This window comes from Chrysemys picta, chromosome 6 (genome assembly GCF_011386835.1).
Source record: "Chrysemys picta bellii isolate R12L10 chromosome 6, ASM1138683v2, whole genome shotgun sequence".
Classification (NCBI taxonomy): domain Eukaryota; kingdom Metazoa; phylum Chordata; order Testudines; family Emydidae; genus Chrysemys; species Chrysemys picta.
This window is the reverse complement of record NC_088796.1, coordinates 66,956,936-66,984,824: the sequence shown is the minus strand read 5'-3', so window position 1 is coordinate 66,984,824 and position 27,889 is coordinate 66,956,936. Positions and strand designations below refer to the sequence as shown.

Below are 27,889 nucleotides of genomic sequence, written 5' to 3'. Positions count from 1 at the left end.
AAGATCCATATTTCAAAACAAGCAGAAGTCATGAATAACAATAAATTTGAGACATGGCTTGAGTAACAAAAATTTTTCACAATTTTTTTTATTTTTATTAAAAATTGACACTGACAAGACAATTTTAAGGTGCAGCAAACTTCTGTTGTTACAGCATCAGTACAAGCTATGAAAAGCAACAGTAGTGTACTATAGAGTATATTGTTATAGAAAACTTTATGCACATTGAACAACATCGGCCACCTGTGGTTTTTAAAAAATATTATTTGTTTTGATGTCAGAAAATACCCTATTATTCTCTGAATATTCCTGTAGTAATTGTTTATCAGATTGGCAACCCTGTAGCAGAGTGTTTGCTCATAAAAGGAATATAATCTCAGTTGTTCTTGCAGGAGAGTCAGGTGGAATTGTCTCGTATTCTATAGTTATTTCACAGATGGATTGATCCTTCAGAAAATCAATTGAAGGAGTCCATACAGTATACAGTTCTGCTAACAGATCTCTAGAAACATCTAATGTCTTATCTAGTGGGATAATATATCTTGTAGCACTTTGACAATAGATAATACAAATAACTGTAAATTTATTTGTTTGTTTGTGGTTTAGAGGGGAAATGCTCCAATAACTGAAACTGAATTGAATTACACTGATCATTTTTAACATTACATTATTTGTTTTCTGTAAATAATTCAGAGAAAGTTCTAATTAATTGTACGTAATTCACAATAAGACATTTTCTTTCTTTCACTAGAATATACTTTTAAATATTAAATTCATATTTTTAATTCCTAATTTGGAAATATACAGGTTGTTATGTAGAAGTGAAGTATTAATTTAGAAAATGTTTATAAGAAGGAAAACATTATGCAGATGAGCAGAGAAAGCTATGTGCTGTACAGCATATTTCTAAGGGATATTTTAAACTTAGCTCCCAGGAAAAATTATGAAAAATGCTCTAGGAGGAGTTTTGTTCCAATCGCATTATTTCGAGTGTGTGCATGTGTGTATTTAAACTAGTTCCTCCATCTCTGCTATTAACTTCTGTACTTTGTCTTTCGTATTTTTACAGCCCTGATAGCCATTGGACGATACAGCATGACAATAGAGACAGTGGATGTTGGATGGTGTAAAGAAATTACAGACCAGGGAGCCACCCAAATTGCACAAAGCAGCAAGTCTCTCAGATATTTAGGGCTGATGAGATGCGATAAGGTAAGCAGCTTCTGTGTAAAATGGGTATAGGCTTCTGAGTATATGTATGGAATGTGTGAGACAGACTTTTCTATTTTTTCCTATAAAAATATCTTTCTTCTTCGAATGATTGCACATGTCCATTCCAATGTAGGTGTGTGCACCTTATGCACAGTTGTTGGAGAACATTTTCCTTCAGCAGTACCCATTGTGCTGGCTTAAGCACACTCTGCCACTAGGCACCACTGTGTGCCAGCGTAAGAGGGCAGAGCCACCTCCAGTCTCCCTTAGTTCCTTCTTACCACTAGTGATGGTTGATGGAGCACTTGCAGTCTGGCTAGCACAAATTTATTTCTCTCACTCGTTGTATATTGTCTGTTTCTTGTTTAGTACGTAGTTAGATATAATGTACAGTTACTGTTAGGTTTTAGTTGTTAGGTCACTGTAGCGTGGTGGTTACCCGCTCCTGCCCTTCGGGGCTTAAAACAGCCCAGGAGAGGGCTGTGGCTGGGGCAAGAAGCCTGGGCTGATTGGGGAAAGTAGGCTCAGCTGTGGCCATGCCCCAGTCAGGCCCAGCTGGCCCCTATAAGAGGCTGTGAGCCAGGGCCCAGTCAGTCTCCCTCTGCCTGGAAAGCCCCAGGCTGCAGGCCTGACGACAGGCCAAATAGGTGCAGGGCTGCAGGGGCAGCCTATGGGTAGGCAGAGGCAGCAGGTCCAAACCCCTTTGCCTGTGATCAGTGGTTTACATTGCAGTCCGCCCCATGAGCAGGGGGCTAGATGGGGACTGGCAGTAGCCTAACACTGAGACGAAGTGGGGATAGTGGGTGGGGGTTCCCCTGGGAGGGGGAGACCCAGAACTGTGGGGTTACTGCCAGGCGGCAGCATCCCAGATAACAGGGCACCGAGGTCCTGGGAGGGACACGGGGCCAGCGGTAAGGAGGATCACCAGCCTGCAGGGGGCGCTCCAGAGGTGGATGAGCTAATTCCCAAGGATGACCAGCAGGAGACGCCGCAGGGGTGAGTCACTTACAGTAACTTTTGGACCAAATTTAATTTTTGAGACTGGGACTGGAGCCATGCCTTGCTCTCTGGGGTTCAAGTCCTGCCAGTCATGTGCCAGTCTGGTGCCGATCAGTGACCCACACCCCATCTGCCTGAAATTTGTGTCGTTTGCAGAAGATTTAAGCCTTACTCAAAAAAAGACAGAGCAGCGAAACTTAAGTGTCTCCTTATGGAGGCGGCACATCTCCATCAGAGCCATTGGGTCCAGAGTATACTCCAAGTGCAGCACCATGACTGCAGAGTGCCCCTACTGAGATGTCTTCAGCATCATGCTCTGTGTGTCTGGTACCAAAGAAGAGAGACAGATCTGCCAAGGACATGGTACCTTGTCCAGGAAGACCTTTGGTACCAAGGCCAGCTAAAAGCAAGATCTCTGGGAGCGACTCTGAGAGGAAGCGGAGCACTCCTTTGCTGCAAAGAGTCCGTCGACTCTGGGACCTATGCCAGGTCCACCAACGCCACCTCCTGAAATTTCTATTCATCAGACCCAAGATCCCATCCCAGTACAGATGATGCTGGGAGCATACGCTGCTACCAGAAAATTACTTAACCTCTCAGTACCTATGTCCCTGGCAATGCAAAAAGTGTTCCAGCTGGTACCAATAACTGTAGGACCTATGCCAGCTCTGCAAGAGCATATGGTACTGATCCCACTTCTGGTACCTGGGAGGCTGGTACACTCCAGGGGCAAGTCACCATTAATGCCCCTGGTACCGCTATCTATAGGTTTGGCTTACCTGTCTCCTGTCAACATGGGTTCTGCTCCCCCATTATCGCAGGACTCAGTCATCTTTGTCAGATACAGAAGTGGGACCTGTTTTGTCCTGTACTAGCTGGAAAGCTTACCCTCCATCAGAGCCCTGTGGTCCATGGATATTCCAGCAGTCCCAACATTGGGCACATCACAAGGGTCAACTGCTTGTGCAACCATGGGGCCCACCATCAACATGTTAATGGCCATTATGGACATCATGGGGTTTCCCTCTCCCTGTTAGGACCTCTCCTCACCTGTCTGAGTTGACTTCATTGAGGTTTCACCGAGATCATTGGCATTACAGACAATGTTCTCCAATGCATGGTACCAGTACAGGCACCGAGCAACTGGAAGTTGCTCAGACAGCTCCTCCACCACAAGAGGCAGATCAGCTATTGCCTCAGTGGCTTCTTCCTCATCAGAAGATGAGGCTGTAGAGATCATGAGCAATTCTTCACCACCAGAGGATAACAAAGCTCACCAAGAACTGCTTAAAGGGTTAGCCTTGGTTTTAGACATTCAAGTGACAGACGTCTGTGAGAAATCTTGTAGATAATGGATATTTTAGCTTTTGCAGGACCCTCCAGAGTGGTGCTTCTGATTAATGAAGCAATTTTGGAACCAGTTAAAATGCTTTGACAGACCCAGTATTCCCACCTGCCTATGGCAAAATGGGCAGAGAGGAGATACTGTGTCCCTTCTAAGGGCTTCAAACACCTCTACTCTCACCCAACCACAGACCCTTTGGTGATGGCAGCAACTAATGAGTGGGAGAGGCAGGCATTGGTGCCAAGTATTGGTGCCAATGAGTAAGGAATCAATGAGGCTGAACCTGTTTGGTTGTAAACTTTATTCAACAGGAGGTCTACAACTAAGAATTGCTAAACAGCAAGCTCCCTTAAGTCACTACAACTTCACCTTGTGGGAAAACTTTATGAAGTTTAAAGACAGGCTACCAGAGGACTCCAGGCAGGAGTTCATTCTCATGATAGAGGAGGGTAAGCTGGTGGTAAGGACAGCTCTTCAGGATAGTTTGAATGCAATGGACTCAGCAGCTTGTTCCATGGCATCTGTTATCTCTGTGAGGAGGTGTTTGTGTCTGCAAACTCCTTCCTAAAGTACAGCAGACCATCCAGGCTTTGCCATTTGAGGGGCCATCCCTCCTTTTGGAAAAGATGGATGGCAGGCTGCATAACCTAAAAGATTTCAGGGTAACACTAAAGTCCTTTGGAATTTACATACCAGCAATGAAGAGGAAGCAATTCTAGCTCCAACAGGCTCACAGATATCAGAGCTTTATACCTCTGTCCCAAGACCTGCCAAGGAAAAAGGGGTATCATCTGTGACTGCAGGGTCCTCTCGACCAACAGCCCAGTCTAAACATGCATTTTGACAGGCTTATCGAGGGCAGCACACCACTTAAATTGAATGTGTCCTACCCATACCTTCGTCAGTCATCTATCCCACTTCTTCTGTGCTTGGACTCGCATCGCATCAGATTGCTGAGTCTTAAGCACTGTGGATTTGGAGTATTCCCTTCAATTTTTTTCTATTCCCCCTTCTAACTCGCCTTCCCATCTCTCTTCAGGTACCACTCTCACAAAACCATTCTTCAGCAGGAGATTCAATCTCTCCATCTAGTGGGAGCAATAGAAGAAGTTACTTTATTCTTCAGAGCAAAGAATTTTTATTCCAACAATTTCCTCATTCCCAAAGCAAAAGGCAGTCTTGGACCTATTTTAAATCTAAGAGAGTTAAACAAGTACCTGAATAAATTAAGTTCTGCCTGGTTATCCTGACTTTCATAATTCCTTCCCTGGAACAGGGTGACTGGGGTGATGCTCTCAACTTTCAAGAACACTTACTTCCATATAGAGATCTGTCCAGAGCACCACAAGTTCCTCAGGTTCATAGCAAATGGAAAACATTACCAGGTCACAGTACTTTCATTCAACCTATCAGCATCCTCTCACATTTTCACAAAGTGTATGGTGCCAGTAGCAGTGTATCTGCAAAGATAGGGAATCCACGTGTTCCCTTATCTGGATGATTGGTTGGTGAGGAGCCGGTGACACTGTCAAGTGCTGTCCAGCAGAGCCATCATTGAATCTACCTTTAGTGCCCTGGGTCTGTTAGTCAAGACAAATCAATTGTAAAGCCTGTGCAAAGAGTTTATTGGAGCACTCCTGGAGGCTATGCAAACCAGAGCATTTCTGCCCCAAACAAGGTTTCAAACACTCCAAGATCTGATACTGAAAGCACATTCCATTACTACAGTGCACACTTGCCTCAGACTTCTGGGTAACATGGGCGCACATCCCTACGTGGTGTGACATGCTAGACTATGCCTCAGTAGGCTTCGGGTATGTCTAGCATCAGTTTATATCCCCTGTCGTCATCGTCTAGACAGAGTGATTCATGTTCCAGAGGTAATTTTGTCCTCTCTGGACTGGTGGACAGGCCCTTGGAATGTTTGTGTGGGTGTTCCCTTTGTTTCTCCTCAGCCAAATCTCATTTTGGTCACAGATGCCTCATCCCTAGGTTGGGGGCACACATTGGAATTCTACAAACCTGATTCTTGCAGGATCTGACTCATAAACATGAGAGAGCTACGTGTTATCTGGTAAGAAGGAACTGAGGGAGGATGTGGTCGGCTCCATTCTCTTATACCAGCATGCAGTGATGTGTGGTGGTAGAGGGCACTCAAGCCGCCCCGATGGGTACAGCTGAGAGGAAAAGTTCTCTGACATCTGTGCACAAGGCCATCACGCACCTACAATGGAATGGATATGTACACACAACTCAACAACAGCTATGGAAAGATAGGTAACCTTTTTTGTCTTTCATTGTTATGGTCATAATTCTTGTAGCATGTTGTATTTGCAGGTTTAAGACAGGAATTAGCCACAGAGAAAAAGAGCATGATAGGTTTTTGCTGACCTAGATATTTGACATGCATCCTTAGGCTACTGGCCTTGAGGCACTCACACAAGTTTTGTGTATCTGCTATCCTTTTCTGATTTGATATATGATTGATGTGTCATATATGGGGGGGAGGGGTAGCTGAGTGGTTTGATCATTGGCCTGCTAAACCCAGGGTTGTGAGTTCAATCCTTGAGGGGGCCACTTGGGGATCTGGGGCAAAATCAGTACTTGGTCCTGCTAGTGAAGGCATGGGACTGGACTCAATGACCTTTCAAGGTCCCTTCCAGTTCTAGGAGATGAGATATCTCCATTAATTAAATTAATTAAAAATTATTATTAATATAACAGTCTGTCTTAAAAAAGAGAAGTAGAAGAATAGTAAAAATGCTGTAGTGTTACTTTCAAAGGAAATTATTTTCTGTAGCTCCATGATCACTTTTGTATAAACATATGAATCAAGAATGTGGATGTAGAGATAAGGTTATGACAATTTGAATTCATGACCCTTTGGAGTAAAAAACTTAGTTACATGGAGTATTTTAAAATTGTCAGCACTTACTGCTTTTTTCCATTAAAAATAATTGTAAAGATGAATTTTGTAAATAGAATGTTTAACTATAATTTTACAATTATTTGAAATTTGATAAATCTAAGATATGAACATTCCACCTAAATTTGGGTTTAGGCAGGTTAACTTTATGGCATGTGCAGTGGGAGGCTTTGGGGAAAGTAGGGATTTGGGATTATCCTATGCTAGAGCTAATGATTTTCACATCAGGAAATCCTGACTCAAAATGTCAGAGTTTAGTGGGACAGACTGGAAAATAGGCACACTGATCCGAGGGAGAGAGGGTAAACAAAAAAGCAAGAGCATTCATATCTGAATTATCTTTAGTCTCAGTTGAAAAGTATATTGCTTTATATAAATAATGTATTTATCTAAATGCATTTTCAAGTATTAATTTTTTAATAAAGTTATACTGAATGTTTAAACTATATCAAAATGCAAACTTTCTTAATCTGAGACTTTTTCTGTTTTAGCTTCATTTACAACCTCTTGGGTTTAGTCAGAAATAAGAACAATGAAACCTATTTATCCAAAAAAAAAAATGTCTCTTCCTCTTCCTTCCTCCTTTTCACTCTCCATTCTATAAAAAGAAGAGATGGAAAGCATAATTAAAACATACATTGATTGGATGCAGAGCTGTGTGAGCTGCTCAGTTCTATAGAAGTACTCAAAATCAGACCTGGTCTCACTTTAATCACGTTCTGGTCAGAAACACATTTAAGCTTGTCTCTAAGGAAAGCACACGGTTAAGTGTTTTCTTGAATAATTATATTTTCCTGAAACTGGTCCTCTGTATTCAGAGTTTTCAATTCTAGAGATGAGTGAATAATGGGGGTTGTTGAGGTTTTGTTTGTTTGTTTCAAGGCTGGCTTAACAGTGAAATCCTTGCTGATGTTAAACACAAAAAAGAAGTCTACTAAAAGTGGAAGATTGGACAAATGACCAGGGAGGAGTATAAAAATATTGCTTAGCTATGCAAGAGTGAAATCAGGAAGGCCAAATCACACTTGGAGTTGCAGCTAGCAAGGGATGTTAAGAGTAACAAGAAGGGTTTCTTCAGGTATGTTAGCAACAAGAAGAAGGTCAAGGAAGTGTGGGCCCCTTACTGAATGAGGGAGGCAACCTAGTGACAGAGGATGTGGAAAAAGCTAATGTACTCAGTGCTTTTTTTTGCCTCTGTCTTCATGAACAAGGTCAGCTCCCAGGCTAGTGCACTGGGCAGCACAGTATGGGGAGGAGGTGACCAGCCCTGTGTGGAGAAAGAAATGGTTCAAGACTATTTAGAAAAGCTGGACAAGCACAAGTCCATGGGGCTGGATGAACTGCATCCAAGGGGTGCTAAAGGAGTTGGCAGATGTGATTGCAGAGCCATTGACCATTATCTTTGAAAACTCATGGCGATCGGGGGAGGTCCCAGATGACTGAGAAAAGGCTAATGTAGTACTCATTTTAACAAAGGGAAGGAGGAGGATCCGGGGTACTATAGGCCAGTCAGCCTCACCTCAGTCCTTGGAAAAATCATGGAGCAGGTCCTCAAGGAATCAATTCTGAAGCACTTAGAGAAAGAGATCAGGAACAGTCAGCATGGATTCACCAAGGGCAAGTCATGCCTGACTAACCTAATTGCCTTTTATGATGAGATAACTGGCTCTGTGGATGAGGGGGAAGCAGTGAATGTGTTATTCCTCAACTTTAGCAAAGCTTTTGATACGGTCTCCCACAGTATTCTTGCCGGCAAGTTAAAGAAGTGTGGATTGGATGAATGGACTATGAGGTGGATAGAAAGCTGGCTAGATCGTCAGGCTCAACGGGTAGTGATCAATGGCTCCATGTCTAGTTGGCAGCCGGTTTCAAGTGGAGTGCGCCAAGGGTCGGTCCTGGGGCCGGTTTTGTTCAATATCTTCATTAATGATCTGAAAGATGGAGTGGATTGCACCCTCAGCAAGTTTGCAGATAACACTAAACTGGGAGGAGTGGTAGATGCAGTGGAGGGTAGGGAAAGGATACAGTGGGACCTAGACAAATTAGAGGATTGGACCAAAAGAAATCTGATGAGGTTCACTGAGGACAAGTGCAGAGTCCTGCACTTAGGACGGAAGAATCGCATGCCCTGCTACAGCAGTGGTTCTCAAACTGGGGCCGCCGCTTGTGTAGGTAAAGCCCCTGGCAGGCAGGCCGGTTTGTTTACCTGCCGGGTCTGCAGGTTCGGTCAATCGCAGCTCCCAGCTCCAGGCCAATGGGGGCTGCGGGAAGCTGCGGCCAGCAAATACCGCCGCTTCCTGCAGCCCCCATTGACCTGGAGCGGCGAACCGTGGCCAATGGAAGCCGCAATCAGCTGAACCTGCGGACCCGGCAGGTCTGTGCTACAGACTAGGAACCAAGTGGCTAGGCAGCAGTTCTGCAGAAAAGGACTTAGGGGTTACAGTGGATGAGAAGCTGGATATGAGTCAACAGTGTGCCCTTGTTGCCAAGAAGGCTAACGGCATCTTGGGCTGTATAAGTAGGAGCATTGCCAGCATATTGAGGAATGTGATCATTCCCCTCAATTTGGCATTGATGAGACCTCATCTGGAATACTGTGTCCAGTTTTGGGCCCCACACTACAAGAAGGATGTGGAAAAATTGGAAAGAGTCCAGCGGAGGGCAACAAAAATGATTAGGGGCTGGAGCACATGACTTATGAGGAGAGACTGAGGGAACTGGGATTATTTAGTCTGAGGAAGAGAAGAATGAGGGGGGATTTGATAGCTGCTTTCAACTACCTGAAAGAGGGTTCCAAAGAGGATGGATCTAGACTGTTCTCAGGGGTACCAGATGACAGAACAAGGAGTAATGGTCTCAAGTTGCAGTGGGGGAGGCTTAGGTTGGATATTAGGAAAAACTTTTTCACTAGGAGGTTGGTGAAACACTGGGATGGGTTACCTAGGGAGGTGGTGGAATCTCCTTCCTTAGAGGTTTTTAAGGTCAGGCTTGACAAAACCCTGGATGGGATGAATTAGTTAGGGATTGGTCCTGCTTTGAGCAGGGAGTTGGACTAGATGACCTCCTGAGGTCCCTTCCAATCCTGATATTCTATGATCAGGGCGGGAAAGTATCTGGTTCGAGTTGAACTGAAAACCACATTTTCCTAATTTTTTCATCGAATAAAAAAAAAACCCAAAAGTTGTGTTTCAAATCAGCCTAAACACTTTGAGTTGACTCAAACTAATTTTTCTGAAGTTTTTGTTTTGATTCAGCCATTTCAGGTGCTTTTCATGTCTTGTTTCTGTTGTTGTTGTTTTTAGTTGGCCAAATTTGAAATTGAATCGCTGTTTCAAATCAATTTCAAAAAGAAACTAAATGTTTCAACTCTTCAAAAAAAAAATTCCCAACCAAAACTATTTGTCAAATTCAACCTGAATTTGGTGAATATTTTTAGGACCTGAAAAATGCATTTTTCTGCACACACAAAAAATTGTTGATAAGAATTCACCCACCTCTGCTCATTTCACACTCACAAAAATTTGGTGAACATGGGGCAGAGGTTGTTTGCACATCTTTTAAATAGTGAACCTCCCTCCAACAGCCATCCTCCTTTCTTTCCCCTCACATAGTCCTTTTCATTCCATTCTCAAAAAAGTCTCAGTTAAGAGGAGAAGGTCCCAGAGTCCCTGGGACCAAGGATGAGATAACTATGAATCCTTAGAGGTTTGAGACCTCTGATCTCAAATCTCCCAGTGAACATGTAGGGATTGTTTCTCTTTCAGTCCCCTGTGAACCAAAGTTCAGCTTGTGAACCCCATTGTGAAACAAGCACAGCCCTAATTGGGTACAAGTTTTAGAACCACATTTTTATCATAAAACAATCTGTGCACGACAACTATGCTATGAATTCATTGTGATGTGGAGAGCAGTGGGGAAAAGTATTTCAACCAGCAATGAATAAAAAATTCCAGCTCAACTGTAAAGTTTTAAATAGCATCACGCAGCCTCAGCTTTTGTAGTTTTACAGATTGAGGGGAGGATAAGCATGTTAGAAGAATTGCTCTGGTTTTTGAAGCTGACTCTACTTAATCTCCTAAACTTTAGTGTTTTGTTAGAGCCAATAGAAAAAAAACAGTGTGTGAGTTGCCTTTGATGAATTGGGCTAAGATTATGTACTTAGAAATTGTTCAAAGGGTTACTTGACCTTGGGAATTAGAGCTGACCCTGAACCACCTGATCAATTTTACATATATTTATTTTGTGGATTAGTTAAAACTGCTTGTACAATCAACAGGGATCTAATAAGAGCAATAGGTTTATCCGGTCTTCAGCTGCTATAGACAATCAATTGCCTTGATGCTGAAAACAAGTTTTACTACATCAAACATCAGCTAAACCACATGGACTGCATAGTCTGTATTCCTGTAATTGGTGGCTTATGTTTTCCTAGTTTCTTTCAAGAAGATTGTGCAACATTTGTGAAGGCAACTGAACTGCAAGAATAAAAATCTCTGAGAAAGCTGCAGGACAGATGGAAAAACAGTGTTTGGGATTAATAAAAAAAATGTATTGGGTAATCAAAGCTTTCTGAGAAATGAATTAATTCTGTACAGCAAACATTGTGGTGCTAGGAGTACCACTGGGGAACCATTTTACTTTCTTGTGGAGCCTTGGTAGGAAGAAAAGTAGCAGCCTCAGAAGGAGTGAACTAAGTAAGGAATATTAGAAGCACTATCTCTGAATTTCATGTGTTGAAAGGCAATGTGAAATTTGCAGGTATAAGATGACAACCTCTTTCCCACAGCAATTGAATAGAGACATTTCAGAACAAAATCATTGCTTTCACTCTTTTTTTCCAGCTTTGTGCAGAACTAATTTTTTCCAATGACTGCTCATTTAGGTTGAAAATGCCAACATCCGGGTATCCAGGGCATCATTAAAGCAAATTCCTGGAGCGTGAAGAAAGATTTATTTGCATGTCTGTCTGATTGGAATCAGTGTCTTTACATTGTATGAGCTTGCAGTCTGGGGGAGGTGAGAAGATTTGCCCCTTCTGTCTAGCCTTCCGCCCACAAATCAAAATCAGTACTAGGTAGCTTCTGTGTGTTACGCTTTTCTAGGAATTTCCATGCATTCAAGAGAGAAGCACTTAAACACAAAGTTGCATAAGGAACATATATAAATAGATTTTAAATAGTTACCACTAAAATACCCTATGACTAAATCTCCTTGGAATTTCTTTGATATGCAATTGACATAAATTAGAATTACACAAGCGTCAAGCCTCCTCCCAGAAAAGATCAGAGAAGAGGGCTGGGTAAAGGCATGCTGTGTTTGATTCCATTGATTATCTAACTGCCTTTGGGCAATGGGTCTCAGCCAGAGCGTTATTGATCCACACCATGAAAATAATCAAATTAATTCATTTCTCATCAAACTGCCAGTGCTATGACCTCCACTCCCACCCGCCCCTCCACCCCCTCCCTCCACCCCGTGCGCCTGCCTCCTAACATGCACAGCTCAGGAGCAAAATATTCACTGCTTTAAAATAAATGTCATTATTTTCACAATGCTCATGAGAAATGTCAATCTTAACATTATATCCTTGTAATGAGGAAGGTTACTTAGGTTGTGGTTTTTGTATTGTAGCATTTTAAACCCGATCGTCTAAACACCAGAGTTCATTATTTAGTCAAATCAATAAAAGAATAAGGCCCAAGGCCACTAAGATAATGCTTAAATCCTTTTAAAACTACCAGTAGTAGTTTTGCTGTACAGCTCTTGGTTTTTGCTTGGACAAAAAAATGTTCAATGTATTGTAAAAATATTCAGCAGACATACATTTCTCTAGAAAAATAATTACATTAAGGGAATTACTGTTCCCCTTAACTGTCTGATCCATATAACTCTAAATATATTAGTAGATATTGGAAATAGGAATTTCTTCAGGTTTTTCGTATCAGAGGGGTAGCCATGTTAGTCTGGATCTGTAAAAAGCAACAAAGAGTCCTGTGGCATCTTAAAGACTAACAGATGTATTGGAGCATAAGCTTTCGTGGGTGAATGCCCACTCACCCACGAAAGCTTATGCTCCAATACATCTGTTAGTCTTTAAGGTGCCACAGGACTCTGTTGCTTTTTTCAGGTTATTAGTTATAGTGGTGAGGAAGGAGAGTGGGGCATTTTGATAAACTTGGCTTTTACTGCCAATGGGTAAAGATTTTTAAAAGCACCTAGATGACTTAAGTACCCAAATCCCATTTTCAAAAGTGACCTATGCAGTTAGACACCTAAATCCCATTGACTTTCAATGAGAGATAAGCTTCTAATGGCCAGATTTTTAAAGATATTTAGGCAACTAAGACCCACAGAAGTTGGTCACCTAAATACCTTTAAGTATCTAAGTGTCTAAATAGCTACTGAAAATGTAATTTAGGCTCCTAAATCATTCCCCACATCTCTTTTCATGGTTTAACAGGATAAGAGTTCATACACTAATAAGCTAAAGACAGAAATAAGATGGAGTTCTCCAAGGTGTAGGAGTCCACACAAGGCCAACTTCAGCTCCCCATAACCCTTCTGTGGGCAGAGTGGCCATGTGAGGGCAGAGGGATCTGCACCTCCTGCATGCCATTAAGAAGAGCTCTGTGCCAGCCCCAGATAGACAAGCAGAGAGGGAGGCCAACAGGTAGATTTTTAGGGGCAACATTTATAAGCTTCCAATGATTCAAACCCCCCCACATAGGAGGCAAAATTGAGCTATGGTCACAATTCCAGCCCAGAGGCAGAAATAGTGCTCATGGATGGGCTGCATTGCAGCCCCCTGACATACCTACGGTATCTAGTGGGGAATTCCATTCTCTTCAGGTCTGTGGAGTTCTCTACAAGGACACTGCATATAACATGTTGTTTTTGTGTCACCTTGCCCTGGGTCTTCCCAGAAAAACTTTTTATTTATTTATGTTTGTGTATCTTTTACTGACATTTTTCAACACGTTACTTTTGTTCTGTCAGCAATACCATATTAAGCAGATTAGCAATTCTATGTAAAAGATTTGGGAAAACCACAATTATGCCAGCAAGGACTTGGTCTAAGTGTTACCTCATCTACTCATTCACTATACAAAAATACAAATTATTAAAAATATAGCTATCAAAACTCTTAATCTTACCACTAACAATTCTTCAGTTAGTTATAAGTTAGTTCATGTTATTTTGTGCTACCCTTAATCTATTAGAAAGGTGTGGAGGGGGGAAAATATGATGATTCCTTAATGTCAGCATTTCTTAACTTCTTTAAACATGGGTTTTTTCATTCAAAATCCAGTTTTGTTTGTGAATCATTACAAAGAAACTTCATCCTGTGAATGCATTTTGAGGGTTTCTCAATTTTAGGTCCTTAATATTTAGTTGTTTTTAATGCTACTCCAACAGCGCTATACTTTTTTGTCATTTCAGTCACATGATCCCAAATATATTTTCTGAGAAATTATAACAGATACGGTTTTCAGACACCAACACTCGCTGTTTAGGATTTGAGCTGGACATTTTAACCTTTAGTTTGGAGATCTTTATTTGCAATTTCCAGCAGCATGTCAGGGTGAATGCAAAGACACAAGTCTTCAGCTTTCTAGTTTACTTTTTGTAAACATGATTCTTTAAATTTGTACCGCTAAAGTGTCGTCTAGACTGACACAGGAGGTTCCCTACAAAGTAGTTATTCCAGTTCATTTAAAAAAAAAATCCAACATGATTCAAACCGAGGGAAATTTGACAAACTGGGTAGCATTAAATTAACCCATTTATTGCTGGAACTCATGTTTTAATGATTTTATTTAGTTTCTTCAGTGTCCTTTATAACATCCCAATCAGGCTTTGCATTATGGCAATCTGAACCCTTATCTTTCCTAAAAAATCCTCTTGCATGATGCCTAGGAAATATTGAATGAAAACTTCATTAATTTTCCTGACTGACAGTTTGGTTAGTTGGACTATCTGTCATAATAATCTTCAGTTAGAAGCTGTGCGTTTCTTAACACAGATTCTCACAACTCTGGATTCTTTGTGCAATCTTATGGTGTTTTTTGAAATGGCTATCAGAAATGCTAGTGTTAAAATGAAGCAAACATTTCTTGAAAATGTACAGAAAATGGCATTGAAAAACCCAGCCCCCAGCTATAGTGACAAAACTCAGCACCTCCAGTCTGACACTGAAGTGAAGTTAAATTGACAGTGTTGGCTGTGAACAAGTACACCAGTTTCTTTCATTAAATTCACCATAGTCTTGGCTTTTCAGAAGCTTTTTGTTTTTAAGAATTTTAAGTTGCTTTTCAACAGAAATATTTCTGAGACCGTATAAATTATCCCAGAGGCTTTCTTAGATCATCTGCAAAATATATTTTCCATCAGTACTTTAATTGAGATTTTAGGACATATAAAGTGCCAATCAATACAACTGACAAAAGACAAACCCTTTTATGAAATTACAAGAGAAAAAAAGATCAAACTGAGCCCTAAAATTAAAAAAGTCTATTAAGAGTGTTTTTTTAAATATGGTTAGGTGATAAGTCACATTTGAACTGCAAATCCTTAGTGTGATGAGGATGCACTACCTATGTTTTTTTTTCATGAAGAATGTGATTTGTAAAGAAACACCAACTTATGAACAAAGTTGATGCCTCAGTGCATAAAGAATTTCCTGCTTTTGTATACATTAATAAGCCTGGTCTGTGCAACATTTTTCAACCTTTTGTGCATGGTCTGTTGCTACTTACACAGATTGCTTGAAAATGAACTGAGTGGAAGGGAGATAGGATCTCAGGTGCTGGATGTTTATTCGGGCCAAACCATTATTAGTCAACAATGCAGCTACAAGAATATAGGGCCATGGCTTGATTTAATATAGCACAGCCGTTGGCCTTACCATTTTAAAAAGCTAATAGAAGCTAACTTGAAATAGATCAAAATGCCTGACAAATTACTTCCACTTTAAATAAAATCATTTTGAGAATGAAATTATGGTTTGATCTTGAGAACTGCAAAATCTGTTTTTCTCCCATTTTAAAAAAAGTCTGTAGCACTTATTCTCCCCCCCCCTAAATCACTGTAATTTGTTCAAATGACATTGCTGCAAAAATTCTTTGTATTTTTGAAGTAACGTGAAATGTAGGAGCTTCCATTGATATATCTGTTTACGAATAATGAGAGAGACAAGGTGGGCGAGGTAATATGAATAATAGAGATATCAGATCCATAAGACCAGTGAACCCTATTAGAATGAAATTACAGCAATCCTCCCTCCCCTGATAAAGACCCCACTGTCTTTTAAAGTATTCATTTTGCCCTTGATTTTCAATATGAGCATTTTAAAAGACGGAACAATAAATGATTCTTTTTTTAGCTAACTGGAATAGCTTACCCATTAAGTGCATGACTGAAAGTGTCTGCTAAAATGCAGGAAGAGAATTTAAGTTAACTGTATGTTGTTGTATCTTTAGTTTAACTATTTCATTTCCTAAATGTGTGCAAGATGTAGACAGCAAAATTCAACAATGGGATACATTAAGGACTCAATCCTTCAAACACTTACTACAGGCATACACAAGTCAATAGGTCTATTCATGTTAGTAAGAACCAAGGGCCTGATCCAGTTCTCATTGTAGTCATCAGAAAGATCATTCATGTCAATGTGATCAGATCTAAGTGTTTTCAGGATCAGGCCACTGTTGAGGGAAAAGGCAATGTGAACTAACCAATATTATGTATGGAACACAAAAAGTGAGGGAATACTTTCTAGAAATATTGTCCAAGTAACTTTTCAATTATGTCTGTTAACTGTGAAGTTTTTTAAATGATTTTTCCACTTACTTTAAAATGTCTCCCAGTTTATTAAACATTACAGTAATATGCTCATGGAACAGAGGGGATAGTTTTGATAATCCATAGTTTTCCACAAAGCAAAACAGCCATCACTATTTTATCAGTATAAACATTTCAAGAAGTTGAAAGAAGGTCCATCGTTTATAAAGAAATACCATCGTTTCACTGGGTAGTCATCAATTATGAAATATTTTTCTAAATAAGGACAAAACAGCCTATGGAGTTTGGGGGTTTTATTCGTTTGAAATAATTGTGAATAATTTTGTATAATATTTTTGAGATTTTTACTCTCAAGTGCTGCACAATCTGTGTCTAGAAGCAATTAATTACTTTGTTTGAAACATACAAAAACAAACAACCAAAAACACTTTGGAAAGGCTTCTCTTACAAAATAACAAAATCAAAAGGCTCTTAATGATCCTGGAGACTTGAGAATGAAACATCTTTGTCATTTATGGGAATATAATACTTGATATTGCAGGAGATGTGGGAGATAATGTTTAGCACTGCCAGCTTTGGGATATGGGCTCTTCAAGAACTATGTACGCTACAGAACCTGAAATTGATTATTTTGTTAATTTGCAATAACCTTTGTTCTCTCCAAGAGACCACAGTGATTGTTTGAGGCAATAGCATTCAAATGCATGATCAACTTCTCAACGAAGCCTTTGTCCCTGCAGGGATGTGCATCTCTGTGTGAGCTGAAAGAAATAGAAAAAGGGGACACATATTCCAAAAGTAGATTTTTTCTTTCAGTTCTTTTCTGAAACCTCAAAATGTGCTTGAGCTAATTATGGAATTTGTCTATTTCGTTTGTTTCATTTTAGAGCACAAAAATATCAGACATGTTTATACTTATACATAGTTTCTACCTCTCCTCCTTTTCCTATCCCACACATAACTGGGAAATAAATTGCTATGGTCTTTGCAGTACAAAATTAAGTGGTTTGAATGTCATGATAATCATGTTACATCAATATTTTGGAGGAGACAGGACTTGTCAATTGCATTAATCATCAATCTACAAACATAATGATTTTGTAAAAGGACTACATCAGTTAAGCCAAAATGCATTCTTTGTCTAAACCATAAGGGAATTTATTCAGACTGTAGAATGTTGTACTAATATAGTTAGTGCTGTTATTTTATTATTAAAGTAGTCCTAAGCAAAGGTTCTGCTTCTGGGCATTAGGGCAGTCTTTGGAACATATCTGCCTTAACTGATCAAATGCATAGCACTTCACACAAAATGATTCCAGAAATCTTTCATTTTGTTGTGGCTATAGGCAACAGTTATAATTGAGCCACTTGAGAATGTTATTCATTCGACTATTAGCTGGGGGTGGTGGAAATCAAACATTTTTTATTAAGTATACTTTTAAAAAACATTGAATTGAGGAAACAGTAAACTAAAGCTGGAGAAAGGAGAAAAAGTGAATAAACTTGACTACTCTATAACTCTATTCCCTCTAAATTTTGGATTCCATCTTTAAAACATGGGAGAGGTTGTGGGTTTGTGAAATATGTCTAACAAAAGCTAGTTCATGACTCAATAGCCAAAGTTCTTTCTGTACTGTGGACTCATGGCATATTTCTCCCCATGATATAAAGACAAACTTCCCTCTACACTCACAACATGGAAAAATGGGCTTCCATATTATACCATCGAGCATGCAGAGACAAAGCTGCATGTACCGTTTCCATATACCCTGACTGTCCAATAAAAAAAACCAACCAACGCTGAAGACCAAAACTTTAAATAGGACCCTTTTGGACCCAATCCATTTGCAATGCATGGAGTAGTGACCTCTAAAATGAGCCCATTTTCTTTTTTCATGATATGACTATTATGTAGCTGTGCAGAAATAGGGCAATTGTGCCCTTTTAACCCTGGCCATTGTACTCATCTTTGCTCAATTCATGATCTTTCATCGTTTGATGCTACTGCTCACCTGTTAAAATATCTCTAAAATTACTTGCAAAAAAGAAATATTTAAAAATTGATCCACTGGATAGTTATAGAAGAAATACTTCTTATGCTCCTGAGCACTAGGTATTAAATAAAACTAAGAGCTTTATAAAATTTAGACAAGTGAATATTACTTTTGAATAATAGGTATTCAGTAGAGTTAGGCGACTGACAATATGTTTAACCTGCTGGTGCCCTGACACTGGAGCCAGTGTTCTGCTGCCTAGGGAGGTGAAACCTGGAAGGGAAGAGCTCCTAACATCAGCGCTCCCCAGAGTCAGCTGGCTGTGTTCCTATGCAAGAGGTACATGGCCTCACACAGAAGCTTGCTTGAACCTTGCTTGAGTTGCTGCTCCAACACCTCATCCCCCTATGAAAATCGTGGTAGTTAAGGAACATAAACATGTTCCCCTGAGAAACTCCATTCTGGACTAAAATGGTGGTGTAAGTATTTTATCATTTGAGGAGTTTTTTAAGATTTGGCTTAACAGAAATGTTCTCTCTCACAGTGATTTGTACGACTTAAATACTATTTGTATTAAGCTGTATCCTTGGTTAATGATGGTGATTTGTAATAAATTTTGTTGAATGAATGCTGATATGGATTACAAATATGGTAAGAATTTATTCTTATTGATAATCAGCAATTATTTCTTATTATAACTCTATTCCTGATTTGGCTTTAGTTCCAGTCTAATAGAAGGGTATTATGTGAGATACCTTGGGGGGAGGGACAGGAAAGGGAGATGTGCATCACAAACCATCCCAGGGCTTGTCCCTGCACAGTAGTACACTTTTTAGACTTAAGAGGTGAGATTCTGTGCTACACATCTCAGCCCTGACCTACACTACAAACTTATGCAAGTATAATTATGTCGCTGAGGGGTGTGGAAAGTCCACTCCCCTGAGCGACACAGTTATACGGACCCAACTCCCAGTGGGGACAGCGCTATGTTGACAGGAGAGCTTGTCCCATCAACATAGCTACCACATGAGCTACCATCAACATAGCTACCATCAGCACAGGTAGCGTCTTCAGTGAGTGCTACAATGACTGCTCCACTGGTGAAGCTCTGCTGCTGCAGCACTGTAAGTGTAGATAAGCCCCCCGAAAGGGAGAAGCCATCTCTCTACACCAGGGGTTAGGTCAGTATAACTCTGTCGCTCAGGTGCGTGGATTTTTCACACCCCTGAGTACCGTAGTTAAACCAATATAAGTTGGTAGTGTAGACCAAGCCTGGAGCTGTGACTTTAACCCTCTCATTCCTGGGCTACTCTGGTGGTTGGTGAGGTCACTGGTGTAATTTAGGCCTGGTCTACACTGCAGTGGGGAATCAATCTAAGTTATGCAACTTCAGCTGCGTGAATAATGTAGCTGAAGTCAACGTACTTAGATCTACTTACCGAGGTGTCTTCACCACAGTGAGTCGACTGCTGCCACTCCCCCGTCGATTCTGCCTGCGCCTCTCGCCGAGCTGGAGTACAGGAGTCGACAGGAGAGCGCTTGGGGATCGCTCGCTGCCTGCCAATCCAGCCAGTAGAGAAGACATACCCTTAGAGAGCCCTTGGACCTGTCTAAGTTTCAGTAGTCATCCAAGGCTGCCCTATGGGCCACAGCATGGACCAGAATCTCCTCAGGGTTGTGTGCTGCAGCCCTGCCCCGATATACTCCTTACACCATGGCTTTTTGAAAGTGTCCTCTGAAGGCAGCCTTTATGGCTCTCTATTACAGTGTACTAGAGGAATCCTCTTGCATTCTTGAACTGGAGCTTATAGGACCCCTTTACACCACTTTTGCCCTTTTACTCAGCATAAAGGGTCCAGAGCAAAGGCAGGTTATCATCCCTCGAGACTTAGTTTAATTTTATAATGACTCCTAAATTATACTGAAACATAGTACTTCTATGGATACAGAGATTTCAGCAATTACAGCTTTGACACCAAAAAGCTATAGATGGTCTGTCATTACCTCTGTCCCTATCCCCACTGCAGTCTGCTCTTGGCAAATGTTGCTATCCACTGCACTGAAAAACTTAGATTCAGCTGATTGTATTTCAGCTGCAGCCCCTAATTTCACTGAAGAAGATTCTTGAGGCTAATGAGGGGCTTAAATCAAAAATTGATTTTCTTGGATCAAAATATGATTTTGACTAACTTTATCTTGAGGCCATAATGGAAGCAGTGGGAAAAAAAGCCTAGAAACAATTCCCTGATATAGAAGTTAAAGAATATTGTAGTAAAACTCTCTCTGGAGTCCAATATAGAACATTGCCTGAAGCATTTTTTTTTAAAACTGAGATTTTTGAGAATTACTGAAAATCTAACAATGTCGGGGGCTTTTGGATTTTCCTTGACACCTGAGTGGGGAGGGCCTGCCTGAATTTACTGTTCATTTTTTAAGTTTGTTGGTGCTTTTTAACCCTCATGTTCAGCTGTTAATGGCCTATCAATTCACTGATCTTGCTTTTAGGGGCAAGGACTGTGTGTTTTCCTTATGTTCAGATAGCACCGATCACATTGTAGGTGCTATTGAAATACAAACAAATGATAATGTATTAGATAATGTAATTGATTTATCTTCAGCTAATAGCCTTTCTTTTGACATTTCAATAGATGGAGATTAATGAAAGTTGGTTGGAGAAAAAAATATAATATTTAACATGAAGATATAAACATTCATTTTTTTCCCTTCGGTGTCCAAAGTCATACAGGCTTGAAGGGGGAAATTGCTTTCTTTAAGTGCTGAATTTATTTTTGGAGGATCTGTTTTATTGCCAGGCAAATTACATCTTATCAAAGATACAGAAGCTTAATTTTTTATGATTTTAATGATGAAAATGCTTTTTGGTATCTTAATTTAATATTAGAGGACCTGATGACAAGGACCAAATGATTGACATCTTTTTGATTTAAAGCTATTACCTCCTTTTGGGGAATGTACAATTTATCCCTTTGAGTAGGATACTGAACCTTTACAACTACTAATGATTTAGTATCTGATTTGGTCTGAGTTTTTCTGGTGGTAAATAGCAAGATTTCCATTTGGTTTCAGAGGGAATAGTCTATGGCCTTATTTTTCAAATCTATTTTTTTCTCATCCTAGAACTTGTATAGGTTTTTATAATGGTTGAAAGGTTTTTTTAATCATTTTTTTTTTACTGTGATGTAAACCGGATTGATTTATCTTGTCTAATATAATGTTGTCATGTTTATGATTACTTTTATTAAAATGAATTTGAAAAGGGTTTAACAACTAAATATTTAACTAAGTCAAACAATTTCATCATGTATCATGAAACCTGGGGAAAAAATTCTCCTCTGACATGAGAGTAAGCTTGCCAGTTTTCAAGCTCAAAGTGGTTTCTTTCCAGACTTTTAAAGGTTTCAAATATGAACATAAGAGAAACCCTAACTGCAAACTTACCGGTAGCAACTAAGGTTTATACCTAGAGTTTGAATAATAAAATTAAGGTTTTCAAATGGCCTTAAAACAAGTGTCTAGAAATCCTTGTGACTGCCCTGGAAAGTAGTTGTGTCTATAAGTTTTTGTCCACATTCAGACTTTGATTGAGAGACAGGTGATTTACTTCTTGCTCTTCTTCCATAGTGTTTTTGCCTGTCCCCTATGTGCTTAGGTTATCTTGTAGGCCAAATACATGCAATGACCTGTTTATGCTTGAGCTTGCCCCCTGGCTGTACTGTCTTACCTTCAAGAACTGTCTGTTCCTGCAGACGGTAGATTTGTATAACCTTCAATTTCATTCGCTCCCAACTGGTCCTATTTGGGTGTCCTCTCAATACTTGCTGGACCACAGTCTGCCCATTTGGCAACCACAACTGCTAACAAACGTGTATGTTTCCCCCCCCCCCCACTTATAAGATATTCCTATGTTGTGGCACATAAAAGCCAGCAAGTATAATTACCTATAAAGACACATATAGCATTAATGACAAGTGTTAAGTGGTTTTTTATAGATTCATAGATTTTTAAGGCCAGAAGGGATAATTAGATCATCTACTCTGACCTGTGTATCATAAGCCATTATATTTCACCCAGTTTCTTCTGTATTGAGCCCAGTAATTTGTGTTTAACAAAGCATGCCTTCTAGAAAAGCATGCCATCTCAATAGGAAGACCTGAAAAGATGGATAATCCACCACTTTGTGGTTACACATTCCCACTGTTAAAAATGTGTGCCTTGTGTCTAGTTTGAATTTGTCTGTTCCCTATAGCATGAAAATCTGTTTGCACTATTATACACATTGCCCCACTAAACCCTAACCAGGACATCTAGTAAGAAACCCCAACTTGTTTGAGAGTGAGCACAATAACATCCACACATTAGTGTTTAAAGATAGTTTAATGGATGAATGTAAACACTGCTTCCTGGGTTCCCAGCAAGGAAGGTCAAAATGGCTGACTCTCCTTTCTGAGCTTCTTCATTCTGGCTACATTAACTGTAATGTAAAAGTCATATAATTTGGGGGTTTTAATCTAGTGATTCAGGTTTAGTATTCCAGAGAGGGAGGTGAGAGATTATAACATGATGGGTTCTGTACTCTATCTTGGCTTTCTGCAGAAAGCCTGAAAGGTATTGGCTGAAAGAAAACGCATTTGTTGACTGTTCAAAATAGGACAAAATGGTAACAGTCTCCATAACTGTGTTTATTTCCAAGAAGCATTTCTGCTGAATGTTGCTGTTAGTTTAAAAGTTTGTATTCACCAGTGAGTGTCAAATATTGTGGAGGTCTTATGCTACCTCTAATTTCATTTGGATTTATTAAAAGATGCTTCTTGTTTTTCAGCACCCACAGGTGTTACTTTAACATAGTTGTTTACCAAAAGAGTACAGAGCTTGCATTTTCGCTGTGTACCTGGAGGAGAAGTTAAACCAGTTTTCTATCCAAGTCAGCCTCAGATAGATGAAGCTTCCAATGAAGATTGAGTGTTTCTATTATCAAAGCCGAAGAACTGGAGATTAAACTCTTCATTTATCCCTGACAGAGAGTGCAATCACTGTTCAATCTCTGCAATCCCTGCTATAGTTCTTGGGTTTTTTGAGGGGGGTGGGAGGGTAGGAAGCTTTATTAGATGTTGTAGTCATTATGCTTTAAATATTCCAAGAAGGATCTCAATGACGATAGCAAACATTATTTTTCATTTTTTGCCTTGAATGTTGGACACTAGAAAAGAAAAGTGGAGGATTGTATTACCGGTACATCCTGTCAGTGTAGGCTGCTCAGTATTTAAATGAAATATTGATGCATTTAAAAATGCCTAAGTGTTCAATAAAGATTTCAAAGAAAGCTACCTAAAAGTTGTGGTTCTTAGGTTAATCTTTTATTTATCTAAAGGATGAAGGAAGCTGTCTACTTCTGTGATATGAACTGCAATCAGCTTAAAAATAATTGACAAATTAATCCCCTCACAGCATTGCAATTGTAAAGGTGTTAGGTTTAATTAGGCCTGTCTGATTGCCTTGTCTAATCAAGAATAAAGGTGGTATCTTTGATGGTTAAGGTCTAGCGGGGACATCCCTGACCTGCCAGTCTTGTACGTTTTAATTATTGATTCCTACCATTTCAGCGTGTCTCACCAAGGATCTGAGTTCTGTGTTAGCTTTACACTTAAAGGTTAAAAAAGCTGCCACCAAAGGTATATGTAGAGCTCTGTGGGCTTTTAAATATTTTTGAGGACTCTTTAACCTTTGGAAGTGCTGACCCATATTACCGTATGATGTTCATGTCCAATAAAATTCATTCTTATTGTTTTCTCCTTACGTAATCATATGATTTTATGTTCTTCATTAACAGACTCCCATACTCTTATTCACATTGATTAGTACCATTTCAAAAGTGCTAGTCGTGGAGCTATTATTTGTTGTAAGTAAGGGTATCAGAATCATGCCCAAAGTTGTTTTTATTTCACTTATCTTCAGTACTCTTACAGCCAATTTCTCATTTTTCTATCACCAGGATAATCTTACACTTGGTAAATGTCTGTCTAGCTGGTAGAGTTTGAATGGATACTTGTCTGTGAAAAGACTCCTAATGTAGGTGTTTGTCACTCTGGGCAGTGCAGTCATGAACAAGATACTCTAGTCTTTGAATGTTTACAATTTTGGCTCCCCTGAGTGTCCAGGGTAGTGGCGCATGGGATCTTAAAGGGGTTTAATCTGTTTGGTAAATATTATCAAATGGTTTAAAAACAATGCTTATTTTAAAATAAAGGATATGTGTTTGACTTTCCTTATCATTTTCCACCACAAACAATGGTATTAACTTATGACTTGCATTTTTTATAGATTCATAGATTCTAGGACTGGAAGGGACCTCAAGAGGTCATCGAGTCCAGTCCTCTGCCCGCATGGCAGGACCAAATACTGTCTAGACCACCCCTGATAGACATTTATCTAACCTACTCTTAAATATCTCCAGAGATGGAGATTCCACAACCTCCCTAGGCAATTTATTCCAGTGTTTAACCACCCTGACAGTTAGGAACTTTTTCCTAATGTCCAACTTAGACCTCCCTTGCTGCAGTTTAAACCCATTGCTTCTTGTTCTATCCTTAGAGGCTAAGGTGAACAAGTTTTCTTTTGTCATGATGAAGCTGTGATTTTTCTCATTTTTGTCATAAAAAACAGCCGCACTTAATTATATTCAAATAACCCAAATTATAAACCAAGGGTCCAATGCTGCAAGTCCTTCCACCATAAAGAAGGCTTGCAGGATGAGTCATGCAGCTTCATATTTAGAAATCCAAACACTGATATGTCTTGTTGTCCATATTAGGTTGCATGTTTTATTTACTTAGTGTGATTATAGAATCTTTTCTTTGGTTGTAGGTGAATGAAGCAACAGTGGAACAGCTCGTGCAGCAATATCCACACATAACCTTCAGTACTGTACTGCAAGATTGCAAGAGGACCTTGGAACGGGCTTATCAAATGGGCTGGACACCTAGTATGTCTTCTGCTTCATAACGACCTATGTGATATTACAGTTCGACTAATGCATTCAGCAGGTGTAAGGGGGACTGCAGATTTTGGTTGTACAATGTTGCAGGAATATTTTAAACCTTTTCATGTTTTTAAATCTCATTTTGCTTTCTGTGAAATATATGTTCAAGAGTCCATTGTTCTAAAAGAGATTTTTATTTTATTTTTAAGTTTTAAAATTAATGTTTTTTAAAGCAATGAACATTTTATGTCTGGTGACCCCTCCTGGAAATTTTGGAACAAAAACTGGACTCTGTCATTGTAGTTAGACTCATGTAACTGTTCTGACTGTTAATTGTAATCCTAAAAATCTGCAAATCCCTAAAGACATTGAAGAGGGCTCACAACCTTTCATGATGCAATATAATTGTGAGTTTACACAAGTTACAGTAAAATGGAGTTGACTATACACTGACTTTGATGTACTGTAAAACTATGTATGAATGTTGAAAACAAATCTTAAGAAATGCATTGTATCCTTTTTGTACACATAAACACAATATAAAAGCCTTTGGCAGATTTCCTGAAGTGGATTCCTACTAGTTCTGTGGATGGCTTGAGTTATATTAGATGTTAAGCCTATTTTCTTTTGTTCTCTTCCCTTTGCCTCAGTCATGCATGTTTCCTTTGGTTTGTAAGTGATAACTCAGTGCTAGTACCAGTGTAACTGATCAGTATAGGCCTCTGCTGAAACTGGGAGCTAATCTTAATCCATATTATTACCTAGACTGACGCCACCCATGTGTTTTAGGATGCATAGTAATATAAGAATCCACAAATAATTGTGATTTTCTTCTAAACATTTTGCTAATTACAAAAATCATTATTTTGAAATTCATTTTTGAATGGAAATCTTAATAAATGATGGTAACTATTGAATGGTTATTCAAGTAGACAATCTTACTTGTTTTATGTTGTAGAACAGCAGAAGTGATTTTTCCTTAAATATTCATATAGGAGATGTTGTGTAGATTTCTCAATTTTTGCACCTTGCCATTTTTGTAATAAGTGAGCTAACAGCGCTTTAATTTACCACAGATAACCAAATGCTGCATAGAAGACACCCGCTGTGGGAAATCAGTAATAAGGCCATGTTTATATAGCTTAAAATAATGTTGTTGTTTTTTCTTTTCTTTTCTTTTTTTAATTAAACTTTCTGAATGAACCTGTTTCCTTTCACAATGCTGTCATGTTACCGAATTCTGAAATTTCAAGTAAAAAGGAAATTTTAATAAATAAAAGCCACAACGCTGATTTTCCCCGCTGTAGTATGTGGTTGGTAATGTGGGTCCCACTCCTGCAAAGCAAGAGCGTGGGCATAGCTGACCTCAGTGGGACTCCATGTGGGCATAAGGGTCCAACCACGTGCATCACTTTGCAAAATCAGGGCCTTACTCTAGAAGAGAATAATTGCTCTGGAAGAAAAATTCTTCTGGCATCCTCTAAATCTTTGTATATTTTAAGCATTGTACTCTGTGCTTTTCATATTTTTTCCCCAGCTACTGAAGACTACTTTGGTTGGCAATTGTGTACCTGTTTTTTAATCCAAAACTGATTTATAAGATAATATATGCAGAAAATAGCTAAAGTGAATTCATAAAAAGTTTAATTTTCTATATGTGTCGCAAGAGTGAAATTTGACAAGTGTTGATAAGCAGGCATTGAAAATACAGATGTTGCAGCTTTGGTTTGAAGTTGCATTAACCTTTAGAATGTTGCAATTTGGTTAAAGGATGATTTTTTGAGGTGAATAACTCTGCGTATTTGCTTTTTAAAGGTTATACTCTTTTAATCCAAAATATCAAATGCTCAAGTTTCAGCTGACGAGTTGCCATTATTGTCAAAGTGTTTTGCTAATCCAGATGAACTGATGCACCATAACCTGGAGAACAGTTTTAGTATGTCTGTGCAATTCTGCCAAAACTGTATTCCAGTCCCACAGCATTAATTCTTGACAACTACAGAAAGTATCAACTCAAAGTCCAGTGACAGTTGTTAAATGTTTTTTTATTAGACACTTCAAAATGAAGCTGAAAACATTTATCTGGAAAAAATATAAAGTAGAGTTTTGCTTGGAATGTCATAAATACATGTGAACACATATTATGCTGGGCTTTTTATCTACTCCAAAATGGCAACAATATTTTCAGAATAAAGACAGTGAATAATATTGCAGATATAGTGGAGAACTCTAGTCATTTCTCTTTAATGTCTTTTTATGAGTGCAACAAGACAATTCACACAATTTGTAAGTTTCTATTTTTCCGTGAATGTTTTGACCTTGAGATGGGTTGCAATAAAAGAGAGAAGCAAAACACTGTGTCTTCTGTTTGGTTATGTAAATTACTAACTCTGTTTAAGTTTTTGTATGTATTTTTGGCCTATTACATCACCTCTTTTTTTGATCTTCTGTTAGGTCAACTCCCTGCCAATGCAGGATTTTTCCCCTGTTGTACATTTGTTAATGCATTTTCCAGTCTAGTTTTCAATGTCCCAAGCCATGAGTCTTTCTGCCTTGGAAGATTATTCCATCATCTACTTGATCGTACTATCAAAATATCCAGGTTATATTTTATC

At 39.3% G+C, this 27,889-nt stretch overlaps 1 protein-coding gene across 3 annotated transcripts in view; it reads left to right on the top strand.

The window, feature by feature from the left end:
- Nucleotides 1-27,627, top strand: part of FBXL17 (F-box and leucine rich repeat protein 17) — a 461,401-nt gene extending 433,774 nt beyond the window's left edge. For all 3 annotated transcript variants that reach the window (XR_010588817.1, XM_024106734.3, XM_024106733.3), the window contains 2 exons: nt 1,070-1,212; nt 25,160-27,627. Coding sequence is in view for 2 of the 3 variants with exons in the window: in XM_024106734.3 (XP_023962502.2) it covers nt 1,070-1,212; nt 25,160-25,297 (281 nt within the window). In the remaining variant the exon portion in view is untranslated. The remainder of the gene's footprint in view (nt 1-1,069; nt 1,213-25,159) is intronic.
- Nucleotides 27,628-27,889: the final 262 nt, after the last annotated feature.